General features: G+C 41.9%; 1 protein-coding gene across 1 annotated transcript in view; it reads left to right on the top strand.

The window, feature by feature from the left end:
• EIF2AK3 (eukaryotic translation initiation factor 2 alpha kinase 3) overlaps positions 1-14,468 on the top strand; it is a 42,410-nt gene that overhangs the window by 15,212 nt on the left and 12,730 nt on the right. The window contains exons 3-9 of the mRNA XM_054293203.1: positions 7,092-7,286; positions 8,915-9,045; positions 11,035-11,269; positions 11,521-11,683; positions 12,552-12,689; positions 13,226-13,348; positions 13,899-14,119. Coding sequence (XP_054149178.1) covers positions 7,092-7,286; positions 8,915-9,045; positions 11,035-11,269; positions 11,521-11,683; positions 12,552-12,689; positions 13,226-13,348; positions 13,899-14,119 — 1,206 coding nt within the window. The remainder of the gene's footprint in view (positions 1-7,091; positions 7,287-8,914; positions 9,046-11,034; positions 11,270-11,520; positions 11,684-12,551; positions 12,690-13,225; positions 13,349-13,898; positions 14,120-14,468) is intronic.

The following is a 14,468-nucleotide window of genomic DNA, read 5'->3' as shown; positions in this document are numbered from 1 at the left end:
TAAAACCAGAGTAGGATAAGGAGAAATAAACCCAAATCTGAAGAACACCTTCCCTCACCCCATCCCAGGCTTAACTTCACCCTGATTTTCTCTCCCTCCACCCCAGAGTGTTGCAGGGGGAGGATGGGGTGTGAGGCTGCAGTAAGTTCATCACACCTTGTCTCTTGTCTCTGCCACCTCCTCCTTCTCCTCAGGGGAGGACCCCTCACATTTTTCCCCTCCCCCAGTGTGGGGTTCTGCCCACCCCTGTAGCCCCCACCACCAAAGCCTTTCAACCCACATACAAATACCAGTTCTGCCATGGTGGCTGATGGACTGTGCAGGGCCTGTTTCTGGAAAGGCAAGGCTTTGGGAAATGGTTTTTGCACTAATCCACTCCCTTAGGTGCTGTTAGTTTCGAGGAGCTCAGTGAGGGGCTCGGTAGCAGCAGCAGCACTTTCTCAGTGTCTCAAAGCACTGCTCTTAAGTTTCAGAAGACTTGCAGTCTTATTAATAAAACTTGCCATGTAAAAGAGGGGGATGGAATAATGTCAAAATAAAGTCTTTCTTAAAGCACTGTGCAGTTGGGTTTTTTATGATTATTAAGGAGAACAGTTTTTAAAAGTCTGTTACCATGGCAGCAGAGCAGTATCTCTGTATGGCAGGCATCTCTGTATCTCAAAACCCCAAGTCTTGTTTGACTGTGATTAAAGTAACTGTGGGGTTTCAGTTTGCTTGTCTTCAGAGGCAGGGTCTGTGTGATGGCACAGCAAACAGTAGTGGGTTCCTGATCTCTTTGAAGCTGGGGTGGTCTAGCACACTGCAGTTCCTCACATTTCCTTTATGGCCCTTCAGGGGAGGGCAGAGCAGCAATAATTCTTTTAAGGGCAAACTCAAGCTGAACAAGGTGGCGTGCCCCTGACATTGGAAAGGACAGTGTAAGTCTCAAGCTGCTGTGCTGCTGTCATCTGTTGCTTTTTATACTGTTTGTGTAAAAGACAGTTTTGTTGGGACACTGGTGCTTACACCTGATCAGATTTTAAGATTTGAAGTGTAGAATCATGACAGAGATACCAGCTCCAGTCTTTTATTAAAGTTGTCGGGAGGATGTTGCAGGTGTTGCTTTGAAGAGAGAGAAGAAAGGAGTTTTGAAATGAGTTCTCTAGTACTCATCCAGGCACAGGGTTAGAGCATCACTTCACACACTCATACAGAAAATACAGGCCCACGAAAGTTGAATTTATTACTCTTTTCCATGTATTCATGAAAAATGAAATAGAAACTAGCAGCTTGTGGAGTATGGGGGCTGATGGAAGGAGAAGAAAGACAGTAATAGATATAAACTTGTGTCATAAGGTACTTAATGCAGGCAGGAGTCAGGGACAAGGTTTTGTCACTTGCTAGATGCTGTGAACTGTTGCTGGGTGAGCTGTACAGGCTGATGGTTAAAATCAGCCTGAGCTGTGAGAAACATCTCTGCTCACTGTTGCTGTGCAGACCTCGTGTGCTCTTTCAGGCTGTCACAGCCCAGCTGAGATGAAAGCTATTTCCATGGCTCCTCTGATGTGCCCCTCTCAGCTCTGCAGGGGAGCAAGGCCACCTAACCCCACCTCTGTAAACAGCTCAATAAAATACTGATTATCTGGTGTCCAGGTGCAGCTTTCTCACAGCCCTGAGCTCAGAGATGGTTTGGGCATGTTCAGTGCACAACAGGCCCAGGAGGTGGTCAGGACACGTATGCCCTTCATAAACAAGTAGTGCTGAGATCAGAGGTAATGGTGCTCACAAGAAGGAAAAATTCTCCAGACAAACAACAACCTGTTGGTATTTTCTGCCTCAGCTTCCTCATTGCCCTTGAACATGTCTTAGGTTGTTTTACTGATCTAAATCGTGGACTTCCTTTTGCAGTCAGTTTTCTTTTTCCTGGCTGGTTGAACAGTCAGTGTTTTGAAGAATACTTTGCTCTTTTACCAGTGCTTTAGGCAGTGGAATCTTTTCAAAAGGTTGTGCTTGTGTCTGGGTCTTTGTTCCCTTAAGGAAGTGGGGATGTTGTGGACCTTGCAGAAGTTGGAGGACTCTGGCTGGCCCCTTCATCCCTGTGTGCTGCTGTTTGATATGGGTTTGCCTGTCAGTGAGAGTACACTGTCACCCTTGTAGTGCCCTGTGCTTCAGGATTTCTGCAGGTCGCTGCAGGCAAAACAGATGAATCAGCATCCTGAAATCTGAGGTGAAGAGAAGAAATAACCTCTTCTATAAGCCCATGTCTCTGTGCAGATAACCTTCCTGCATGCATAGCAAATAAAGAGCAGACAATAAATCAGTTCCAGACCAGCCCAAACTAGGGAAATCTCAAAAATTGTGTATGTGTATGTATATCTCAATATATATCTATATCACCTGAAAAATCTGTAAACAATTACACTAAGAATACCTGTGCTACTGTCTATGGGTTTGTGGTTTGTATTTGTTTGTTTTTTTAATGCGGAGCATACCAGCTTGCTTTCACTTTCCCAGATTTCTTTGTGCAGACTCTTGTTTCTACCCTTCAGAATAAAGCTGCCATATGTGACTTTTAATATGTTGCCTAGATTAATTTTAAAGAGGCTTAAAAGACATAGTTCTCCGTGAGAAGTAGCTTTCTTAAGACCATGCTTGATGTTGGCTTTGATCCTGTTTATTACAGTGATCCTATTGTAGGGATAATCATAGAGGGGGGAAAAAACTGGTACCTTTATCACTTAAGATCACGTAGGTTGATCTTAGTTAATTAGTAATTGGAATGAAGCTCTTGCAGCTTATAGTAACAGCAAGATTTGAAAACTACAAGCAGAAGTGTTAGAAAAACATAAAGACATCAAATCCTATTTTAAGGAGAATATTTCACTCGTGCGTGGTTATTTCCTTGGAGTCGGTAGATAGCCCAGCCCATCTGTAAACAATAATATTGACTGTTCTGGCACCAGACTTGGCTCAGATGTGTCTGCACGTGAGCAGCCTCGATTTTTGTTTCAGACGATAACGAGCGGTAGGAAGGGGGTAGAATGTCACGCTTGCTGTTAAACAGCTCCTGGAAGCTTTAGTACTTCAGCTTGTTTTGATCTCTGTTTACACAATTTTCCCTTTCCTTGCTTTTTCTCTTCTCTGCGCCGCTGTAAATCAGCGGCTTCCTGCGCCGACCGCCCAACCTGCCGTGGCACCTGGCGTACGGTGCCCTCCTTTCCAGCAAAGAGTCTAGACAGCAAATTCCCTGGAAGCGTGAGCCGCTCCGGATCGCGGTGGCTTTTTGCTTTTTTGTGGAGGCTTTTTAGAAACTGCATTACCTCACCCGTCGGCCTGGAGATTGCGCAGCCCGCGCCGCTGATAGGGCTGCGGAGCCCGCGCGGAGCCAATGGAGAACTCGCGCTGCGAACTCTTAATGAGCAAAAGAGCAGCGGCTCGTTCCGGGCGCCGTACTTAATGTGGGGGCTTTTTTTAAGTGTTACTTCTGAAAGACGAGCCACTTAACAATTATGTGCCATATTGCTGACCGGTGAAGCTGAACAAATAGCTATTTACATTGACAGATCAGAGGAATGTGTAAGTGCATGGTGGTAACCTACATTTTCTGTGCCAAGAGATTTGCAGCTGACTGCCTGGGTGACTCACTCCTTGGATTAGGAGATGAGGTAATGCTTTTGAGATACAGGGTGATGTCATTCCTTTACCTGAGCTGCATGCCGATGCTAGTTGCTAGTACTTTCAAGGAAAGTCCCTTTTCTGCTTCTCGTGTGCTAGAGAATGAGCTGCATAATTCAGACAGTTGATGTTATTAATGTCCTTCCGAAGCCTCTGGCTGAACTGCTCTTTGAAAACGGATGTCACCACAAGTGGCCACAAATGCCTTTTGTTACACGTGTATGTGGGCACCTGCGAGTGGCACATTTGCATACCTGTCCCATTCTTCAAATAAAGCTGTTTTGTTAAAAGAAGACCTTAATGGTAATCAGGTGCTGCCTCTTGTCAGCGCTGTGTCATGTAATCCATTTGTAAATAAAGTCATCTTAAAAGAAGGTGATTTTTTCCCCCTGTTCTGTTTCTGTAGTGAAATAGCTCATTTGTGATGATAAGTAATCGCTTGCACCAAATATCTCGCTTGCACTTAGGGTCAGATTAACCTTATCCACTGCTACTCTAGCATTGTCCTTCACTGCAGCAGCTCTTCCTGCTGCCCCTGCTGCCTTTGCTGATGTGTTCATGGACAGCAGCTGTGATTTTCTCAGCTTTTCCCTCCCAGGATGTGCTGCTCCTGTGGATGCCCTCAAGGTTGGGAGCACGGACAGGTGACCCAACAGTGTCAGCTGTCCTCTGCAGTCTGTGGGCACTGAGGTTTCAACACTTGAGCAGACAGAGAGCCACTGTCAGGGGATTTTCAAAGCCATAACCTGATTCGGTCCATATTTTGGGTGTGTGCTGCTGAGTCAGCTTCATGCACCTTGGAAATTCGGGTGTGGTTCCTAGAAATGGCCAATGTGTCTGTGTTGTTTGCTGGAGGAGAATTTCCTACTCAGGCCCTGGAGTGAGAGCCTTGGGACAGGGCAGGCACTTCAGGTGACATGTGTCACACTGTCCCCAGGGCTTTCCCACAGACAGTCTTCCTTGCTCAGCAGCAATTCCTGGGCAGTTCACTGTCTCCATTCTTCACAAACCATGGAATGGTCTCCAGCCCCTGGAGCAGAGTATCTCTGCTGCCTGGCCTTTCAGACTGCTTGCATGTGTATGGATCATGTGCAGATCCATTCAGAGGATTTGTTAATGCAAAGGAACAGCTGCACAGGCTAAAAGTTGTCATCAGAATTATTATGGGCTTCTGAAGGAATATATTACAGAAACGTTTTGTGGCATTACTCCTCTGTGTTTCACAGAGTTTTAACAAGGTACTTCCAGCATGGTTACAGCTGCAATTTTGGCACTGGCAGTTTGGTTTTAAAAATGTGTTTTCCAAATCTTCTCAGTCTCTTGTTTCTCAAGACTACAAGATTGCTCTTGAATATGAATGTTTATATAAACCTTGTTTGCTTTATTTGTCCACCAGTCAGGTGATCTCTACAAATGGCATGCCCCACTCACCACCAGAATATTTCCTTTTTTGTTGGTTTATTTCTCTGTGTGTGTATAGGGCTGTGAGTGTTTATTTTTCCTCCCCAATGGCAGACCATAATGCAACGTTTGTGTGTCACATGCAGTGTCTTTTCCAGGAGATTTGGCCTTTGTTGCCATAAGGTAAATACCTGACAGGGAAAGAACACACTTAGTTTTGCTTTGTAAGAGCTTCACAGCTAATCTCAGGAGCTTATTTTTACCACCTCTTCAATTACACATTGTGCTCCTGAGAGGAGTTTTTATTTCAATTGTCTCTCATCATGAAGCTTTTCAAAGCTGGAAAGCATTGCTGTTGGATCCTTTAGGGACCTTAAATACCAGCAGTGTGGGGTAACTCACCTGAATTTTCTCTGGAAATGAGGTGTGTTGAACAGTGTGTGAGGAGATACTGCTCATGACAGGCACACATCTGCAACATCTGTCTTTCCCTCCCTGTTCAGGTGAATCCCAGCTTTCCTTAATGCTGTTTGCTCTACTCTGGCCCACTTAGAGGAATAAAAATTCCATGTTACATGGAATTTGCATCATGCAGAAGATGTGGTTTCACATCCTCACAGTAGCTCCAGAAATAATAACAAGAAGAAACCTTCCTGCATCTTTTGTACCACTTTGTAATACACATCTGTGCCTTGGAGTCTGAGCAGGAATATTTTTTTCTAAGTCACTAATACACATGTACCAGAAGCAGTCTTTAATTCCTAATCTGTCAAGTATCCAAATTAATGTAATTATGTTGTAGGATATTGCCCAAATGGACAGAGGTTCTGAAAAAGCAGTAAAAGCTCCCATGTTAATCCATATCCTCAGAAGCTAAGATTATGTGGATTACAGTTTCTCAGTGTTCTTGATGGGCACAGCCACCGTGGCTCCACAGCATTAGTTATGGTCCATCATGCTGATAATGAGTTTCTTAATAAGTCCCTCAGCACTCACTGACAGTGACTCATGCCTCTGAACTAGGATCTCCTTGAAAATCTCTGTGTAATGGGTGAAATATTGGATCCCAGTGAAGGTTTTTTCCCTTATTTGTGTTTTTAGGGAAAAGCCAGGCAATTTTTAAAGGAGTAACGTGCTTAAAGATAGGAAATTCCAAGGAGAAGTCAGATGTAACTGTCTGCAGAGGCAAAGGTGAAAATGTGAGCTCTGATCTCAGTGATAATGGCTCTCTCTGTGCTTTACAGAAAGTTGGATATTCTGAAATAGACATTAATCATGAAAACAGCCTCAGTTGTACTTTCAAAATTACTCTATTTTGAAACTATCCCAAATAATCTGCAAAACTTTGCACTTTAACCAGTGCCTGTCTCTTGGAGAATGCTTCAACCCACATCATGTTTTCTGCAGTTTTGGAATGAAACCTGTCAACTCATCGAGCTTTCAGATGTTTTGAAGAAGTGTCACACACTGAACTGTTTTTAAACTAAGAATAGAGAAACATGGGTTTGATTTGAATGCCTGAAAGTTTTCTGTCTTCACTATAACTTTGAAAAATAGGATGCTGAGATATAAAACCAATAGGACTCTGAGATACAAAACCATTGGGACACTGGAGCATAACACACTAGCCTTGCTTACACAGCATTTCTGTTGCCATTTGTGGTCTGTGTGCTTTTAAATTATGGTCATAAATAATTAAAATTATGGTTAAATCATAGCTAACTGTTGCTGTAGGACATGAAATAAAACGACGTGGACATGCAACTTTTTGAGGTGAAAAAGAGGATGTTTAATTTCTGACCTTAATATTTATAGATTTTTAAAAGTGACAGTGGATTGGAGGATGACAGTGCTACTTCTCCAATGACACTGGACAAACCAATAGTTCATCAACTTTTTCTTCTTCTGTAAAAAAACACAGACCAATAAATTATTTACATAAAGTGCGTAAGAACGTTGGTTATAAGAATGTAAACATCAGAAGGCTTCGAAAAACTTAAAAAAACAACAGCTAACCTTGAATTCACTTACTTCAGGTGTTTGGAAACAAGATCATTATCCCTTCCTTGGATGGGGACCTGTTCCAGTGGGATCGGGATCGGGGCAGCATGGAGGCCGTTCCCTTCACGGTGGAGTCTCTGCTCGAGTCATCCTACAAATTCGGCGAGGACGTTGTCCTGGTTGGGGGCAAGTCTCTGACCACCTATGGGCTGAGCTCCTATTCAGGGAAGGTAAGAGCCTGAAAAGGTGTTTTGTGGCTGTGTGGTTTGAGTTCTGCCTTGCAGACAGGTAACTCCTGAGGTTTAACTGTGGTGCAGCTCAGGAGTTTGAGTGCAGGGCACAAAAGGGAGAACCTGAGCTTTGTGGGCTGCAGTGGGTGCCATGGCCCTGCAATCTCCTCCTGCCTGGGAGCTCCTGCTCTGCCTCTCTGCTGCCTTTGACCCTTGTCTCACTGTTTGCTAACCCAGCAGAGCACTGTTCACTCTTTACTGGATTTGTTTTGTGCTGGGTTAGCTGTAGCAGGGGATCAGGGAGTGCCAGAGCCTGCACAAGGGAAGGGACAGGAGCTTTGTCACCAGTAGTGAGAGGATAAGAGGGATGGCTCCTTTTGTGGGAGGACTTCAGCTTTATCATCTGGCTCTGTTTGAAGGAGACTCTGCAGTTCAGCTCACTGTGTATCAAGTAATGCTTTAGGTGGCACCTTTTTTAAAACTAATTTCAGATTTTCAAAACTACTGAGAACAGAAAAAATTCAACATATGCAAAAGTTAAGGACTTTTAGTTGTTGTCAGTGTGCTTACGATCAGAAGAAGTTCTCCTTAAATTTAAAAGTTAAGTTACATGTCAGATGTCATTGAAGTGCTTGTAAATACTTTGTGTAGTGAAGAACAGACATTTGATAGTTCAGAAATGTTGCATTTTAAAACTAATTAAAAACAGATTCAGTTAAAAAAATTTAAAGTTCCTAGTGTTCGTTTTCAACAAAATCAGAGTGGTTTTTTGTTTCGTTTTGTTTTGGTTTTTTTTCATTTTCACCATACATTTTAATGTGGAACACTTCTGTGGTGTGGTGTGGAATCATCACTATTGATAAAGAGCACAGACCCCAAACCAGAGTTCATGAATTCCTTTTGGTTTCCTCACTGGTAGCAGGGGGCTCTGTGCACCAACAGGCTCCTCCTCCTCCAGTGCTCAGAATAGGAAATTTTCATTTCTGTTTTGATTCCTGGCTTAGCTCACAGTAGCAAAGCTGCCTCTTAGAGGAAACGGTGCCTGACTCTTCCTTCCTAAGAGTTTGGGCAGTTTCATCTCTCTGGCATTGCCCACATAATGCAAGTTCTGTTTGAGATTGGCACTGTTAGAAACTGTACTGTGAGAGTTTATTGAGGTTTTCTTTGCCTTTTGATAACTGACAAGGCAAAGGGGGAGGCTTTGTGGTATTGTATATAAATCAATAGTACTTCATTTGAAGCTGATAGAGTTATGCTGAGATAAATATGACATGAAAGAACAATTATGCTGTGGGTCTTGCAGGAATGTTCTTTTGATGTCCACAGAAATAGTGGAGAAAAAGAGAGCTCAGAATTCTTTTTGTTAGAAGTACATGCAAAATATAGTCAAATGGTAGTCAAAATACCACAGACTGTAAACTTTCTAGAATCCTTTGAAAGTTTTTGTTCTGAAAAGCCGTTATCTCTTAAACCAGGCTTTTCAACATCCCTCCAGCCAAACATCTAAAGTCACAGAGTTCCAAATTGCCTGCCAGCCAAGAGCAGGCTGTAAGGGTTGTTAGCTTTGAATATTGCTGTTGATGGTGTTTGTTTTGAAGCCTCTCATGTGAGCCTGCCTTGTCCCTCAGGTGAAGTACATCTGCTCGGCCGTGGGCTGCCGCCGCTGGGACGATGAGGAGGGCGAGCAGGAGGAGACGCTGCTGCTGCACCGCACCCAGAAAACCGTCCGGGCTGTGGGGCCGCGCAGCGGCAACGAGAAGTGAGTCTGACCTGCTCAGAGCACTCCTGTAGAGCTGGGGAGGCAGAAAGCGTGGGAGTCAGGTCACATTGCTTCCCTCGTCCTTGCTCAGCTCTGTCGCAATACGACGCGAAATGAGCGACACGAAATGAGCGACACAAAAGGAACGACACTCGCGCTCTGAAATGTGTAAGGCAAAAAGAGCGCCTTTGTTTTTCAACTCTGATATTTATAGAATTCCAAAGGTAACCATGATTGGAGAATGAAATTGCCACCTCTCCAACCACACTGGTCAAACCAGCAGTCCATTAATTCTCTCTTCCTCCAGAAAGGACTGCAAAGCAATCATTATTTACATGAAAAGTGCATGAGAAGTTCCATTACAAAAATAAAAACATCAGAAGGATTAGAAAAACTTTAGAAGAACAGGGTGACACACCTCAGAAAAGTTTGTCACTGCTGCACTGCACAGGGCAAATGTCACTGTAATGTTTATTCTAACTGCTGCTTTTGTACAAGACACAGTTTAAAATACTTCTTATAATCTACTCCCTTTAAGGTTCTTTGCCTACTAATGGTAACTGTCGCTGGGGAGGGAGGTTATACATGATGCCTTTTCATTCTAAGTTGATATTTTAATCCATTCTTAAATTTATGTTTTCATTCCGTAATGTAGTTGGTCTGTGCTTTCTAAGCTGTAGAAACTGATTCAATCTGTGATTTTTCTAACGCTGTCATATTGAAGTTTTAATACATCAAGATTACTGTAAAATTACAGACACGTATTTTCTGGGAAAAAAACCCCCAAACCCACTTCATAAAACAGACTTAAATAGATGGGTTCTGTACATAGATACAAGTAACTGCCCAGCAACATAGTGGAGAATCAGTCATTCCCTGTTCCCCTGCTCCCTCTTCTGTTTGCAGCAGGATGTGACAAGTTGTGAATTTGTAGCCTATCAGAGAGAGCCTAATGAGAACTCAGTAACAGATCAGATGTCTGAGAGGATAAATCTTGGTTTCTGTGTTTCTTGGAGACAGATATTAGCCAGGAGAGGTATGTCAAAACCATCGTATTTAGTCTTGTGTCCCAGAATCCTCCTCTATGTGGTGAGAACCAGAGGTGCTTTCCTGGTGACATGGAATGGGTAGGAAACATCTGGGGTTTTAATCCAGAGCAAAAAAAGTTTTGTCTTTAATAAATTGAGTGTATAAAATATGCCAAACTCTTACCATAAGGGTGTAAATTCTTTAAAGAGCCAGTTTGGGTTCCTGGTGGTTGCCAGACTGATAAGAAGCTTTAGGCAACCAAATATATTGTTCAAGAAATATTTACCCCTTCATGCTTTCCAAACATGCCATCTGTGTCATTGTATCTTCAAGAATTGAAGAGTTTTTTGCTGTGCAAGAAAACTGTGCTCCTTACACATTTCATTATACATTTGTCCTTTTTTGGTGTTAACCTATGGGACATGAGCAGTCCTGGTTTCATGAAGTACCTGTCAAGGGATCTATGTTAGGTTGTATGTGGGGTTAAAGGAAATATCATAGGTCCCTTTTCCAGTTTGAAAAATCTTATGTTTCCAGTTAAATCCACTTAATTAGTGAAGAGAAAAATGATTTGTTAGAATGCTGCTTCCTAACAGCTTTGTACTTACTGCTTTCTTTAGCTGCAGAATGTTTTCTTACTAGACAGACCCAGCTCTAGTACTTGATGATTTTAATTTCCCCCTTCATACACTAAACCTTTAGTGCCATTGGCCCCTACTTTACCAGTTTTTTTCTCAGTTCACCCATCATGTTGGAGAATATTTCTCAAATATTTGATTTGTGTTCTGGATTAGCACTCCCCTCCTGGTACAGTTTTGCTCATTTGACACTCTGTGAGTTTACTGTGAAAATATGGGCCAAATTCAGGTAATTCAGTTTAGAAATCTTCTGCACAGAGGACTTGGGACTTCCTTGGAATATAAAAGCTGTTTCTACAAAGGTTTTCTCTTTTTCTTTGAGGTGGAATTTCAGTGTTGGTCACTTTGAGCTGCGCTATGTCCCAGATATTGAAACTAGAGCAGGATACATTGAGAGCGATTTTAAATCAGCCATGAACAAAGAAGAAACAAAAATTATTTCAGAGGTGGATGAGCAGGAAGCTATGATGAAAGACACAGTGATAAAGGTCTCTGTGGCTGACTGGAAGGTGATGGCTTTTAACAGAAGAGGAGGACATCTGGAATGGGAATACCAGGTAGGGGGAAAGACAGAATATTAAATATCGCAAAAGTAGATGTTTTGAAGATGCCTTTCGTCTTTGGTTTCAGGCACTGTCTTTGTAAAGGAGCACACATCTGCTTGTAATTTTTTAACTGAAGTTCTGACTTTGAGCTGCTGCATCTGTTACAAAAATTTAAACAAGAAATTTAAGCACTTTGTTTTTTATTCTTATTTAATAGCTCATTAATACAACATTCATTTTCCAATTACCTCTCTCCTCTTCAGTTTTGCGCTCCAATTGCTTCTGCATGGCTGCTTAAGGATGGCAAAGTAATTCCAATCAGTCTGTTTGATGACACAAGTTACACAGCAAATAATGAGGTACCAGAGGATGAAGAAGATCTTGTGGAAGCTGCCAGAGGGGCCACAGAATCCAGTGTCTATTTGGGTGAGACACCAACTGCAGCATTTTCTGTAGTAAACATCACTCATTTCTCTGTTGAGGTTGTAGTAAAGCAAATCTTTTTGTACTGGTAGATTTCAAACCCATAAATCTTTTCCATCCTGATTCTGAAATGTTCATTGCTTTGTAGTTTCAGTACATTGGAGATGACTAAAAGTCTTGAAACTTTATAAGACAGGTTGGCAGCTAATAAAACAGCCTTACTGCCCATTAATTTGTACACTGATTGCAGTAACATACTGCGAAGAAAATTCAGATAAGATTTTACATGGCTTAGTTTTCATCCAGCTGTCAGGATCCATTGGATGAGGTTTGTGACAATTTGAAATAGAGTGGCTGGAGATCCTCCTCCTCAGCTGTCTGTCTCTGGGAGGTAAATGTGCTTTAGTTTCCTAAGACTTGGTTTGCCTTAAGCCTTTTTCTCTAAGTCTTTGCACCTTGTAGCTTTGCAGTTAATGGTTAGAATAACAGATAGAGAATAACACTAGGAAGAAGTTACAGCCTTCCTGGTAATGGCTGTTTCGTGCAGCATTAACAAGGGTAGGAAGTTTGAATGAGCTCTTACTTCTGCAAATCCCAAACTCATTTATAGCTCTTAAAAATGTCTGGCATTTTCCTGTAGCACCAGCTTTCCAGCAGTAAAAGTGAGATGTTCTGAACTCTTGCTTTCCTAGAACAGAGGGAAAATATTACTTGAATTCATCCAGCTTAGCAATCAGAGTCAGTATCTCAGGTTCTCAGAATAAGGAATATTTTCAGAAATGTTGTTAACCACGTGTTTTGGCTAGGCAGTTTTATTCCAGGGGTGAAGAGAACCAAATCTAAAGACTGAAACCTCCTATTTATTACTTAGGTATGTTCAGGGGCCAGTTGTATCTTCAATCATCAGTCAGAATTTATGAGAAATTCCCAACCAACCCAAAGGCTCTGGAATCCAGGAATGATAATGCAATTATTCCTCTTCCCAAAATCAAATGGAAACCTTTAATCCGTGAGTAACAATTCAGAGTTTAATTTACTACCTTAGCTCAGAAAAGACAGGGCATCTTTCTGCTTTCCAGTATGTTTCAAACTAGGCTGGTCTTTCCAGCTGTAAACTACTTCAGGAGTATCTCTGTGCTTTATTAAGTGTTTATTTTTTTCTAATCAAATATTTAATGTCAGTTTTCTTTTACTATGGATTTGACAGGGTCTTTGTTGGTAATTAAATGTTGGGTCTTCTTAATCAAATTTTTCAACAAAAAGAGGAAGAAGTTTTTTGCAGTGATGTGAATATGAGTGAATTGACTTATCAAGGGGGAGAATTATGAAGTAACAGTTACCTTAAAGTACCTTTCTTAATGTTTCCTTCTATGAAATTTACTTCTCATTACCTGATTCCAGAGGCATTTTGTAATATTGTGCAATTTGAGTTCTCTTTAATGTGAGAACAGAATTTTACAAACAACTGACATTTTATATACTCTGCAGAAATAGCAGTCTGTTCTTGAAATGAAGCTCAGAGAATTTTGTCTTTTCTGTGCTTAGAGTCCCCTTCCAGGACCCCAGTGTTGGTGGGCTCTGATGAGTTTGATAAGTGTCTCAGCAATGACAAATATTCCCATGAGGAGTACAGCAACGGAGCACTGTCAGTTCTGCAGTACCCATATGGTAGGTGAAGTTCCACACTTTGAAGTGTTTCAAACACCCAGCTTTTATTATCTGGGAATTTCAATAAATGACCATTGGTTAGACCTTAAATATGTGTACTTTTAAAATATTTAATGAATTAGAGGAAATTATTGCCCAAACTAGGATTTCCAGATTGCAGTGTAGGTACAATCAGTGCCACATAAAGCACAACAGAGTACCAGGAATTGCCACTGGAGAGCTGTTGGGTGTGCTGCTGTTGCCACTGAGAGTTGTTTGGAGTGGAAAAACCTTGGGAATTACTTTTTCCAGAATTTACTGACAGTGCTGGAGACTCAGGATGGTTGTCACAAGTTTTCTATATGGAAGATATTCTGATTTAAAGCTAGGGAGACCTGATTGCTGGTCCACAACCTTAATTAACTGAATTTGCTTATGAGCTATTTAAAATCATGGAAATAAAAACCACTCCATGTCATGTCTGTTGAGGAGACCTACTAATGAGAAGGCAGGGTTGTTTTGTAGGCACCTGCAGGTAACTCTGTGTTCTCTCTGTGTGTTTTACACACAGATAATGGTTATTACTTACCCTACTACAAGAGGGAGAGAAACAAGCGCAGCAACCAGATCACGGTTCGGTTTTTTGACGACACGAGTTACAAGAACATTCGCAAGAAGGATCCTGTTCTGCTGCTGCACTGGTGGAAGGAGATTGTTGGCACCATTTTGTTCTGTATCGTGGCCACCACCTTCATTGTGCGCAAACTCTTCCACCCCCACCCTTACAGCAGAGTAAGTTTGTGCAGAATCAGAGGAATTGGCAGAGTCAGAGTAATTTTTTTCAGAACCCCAAATACAGAAGGAATTCTTTTAGCTGTTTCTTTCAGTTTGGGCTCTGCAATGAGTAATATTAATAAGTTAATAACTAATGAGATAACCAAATCAAAAGCCTAAATTTATTGTTTGATCTGTGTGTGAAGGCTGCCAGCTGCCACATACAATTTGCTTAACTGCTTCAGCAAGCAGATTAGACTGCTTCTGACGTATCTGGAGATATTTATTTAATGCCATATCTGGGGTACAAACCAGGCTCAGGCACTCAAGGAGTTGATTTTTTTTGTTTGTTTGTTTTGTTCTTGTT

Source organism: Melozone crissalis, unplaced genomic scaffold (assembly GCF_028551555.1).
Source record: "Melozone crissalis strain CALT ecotype California unplaced genomic scaffold, PUWL_Pcris_2 ptg000132l_1, whole genome shotgun sequence".
In the NCBI taxonomy this organism is placed as follows: domain Eukaryota; kingdom Metazoa; phylum Chordata; class Aves; order Passeriformes; family Passerellidae; genus Melozone; species Melozone crissalis.
Note: the sequence above shows the minus strand (reverse complement) of the source record. Positions and strands in the feature narration are given on the sequence as shown.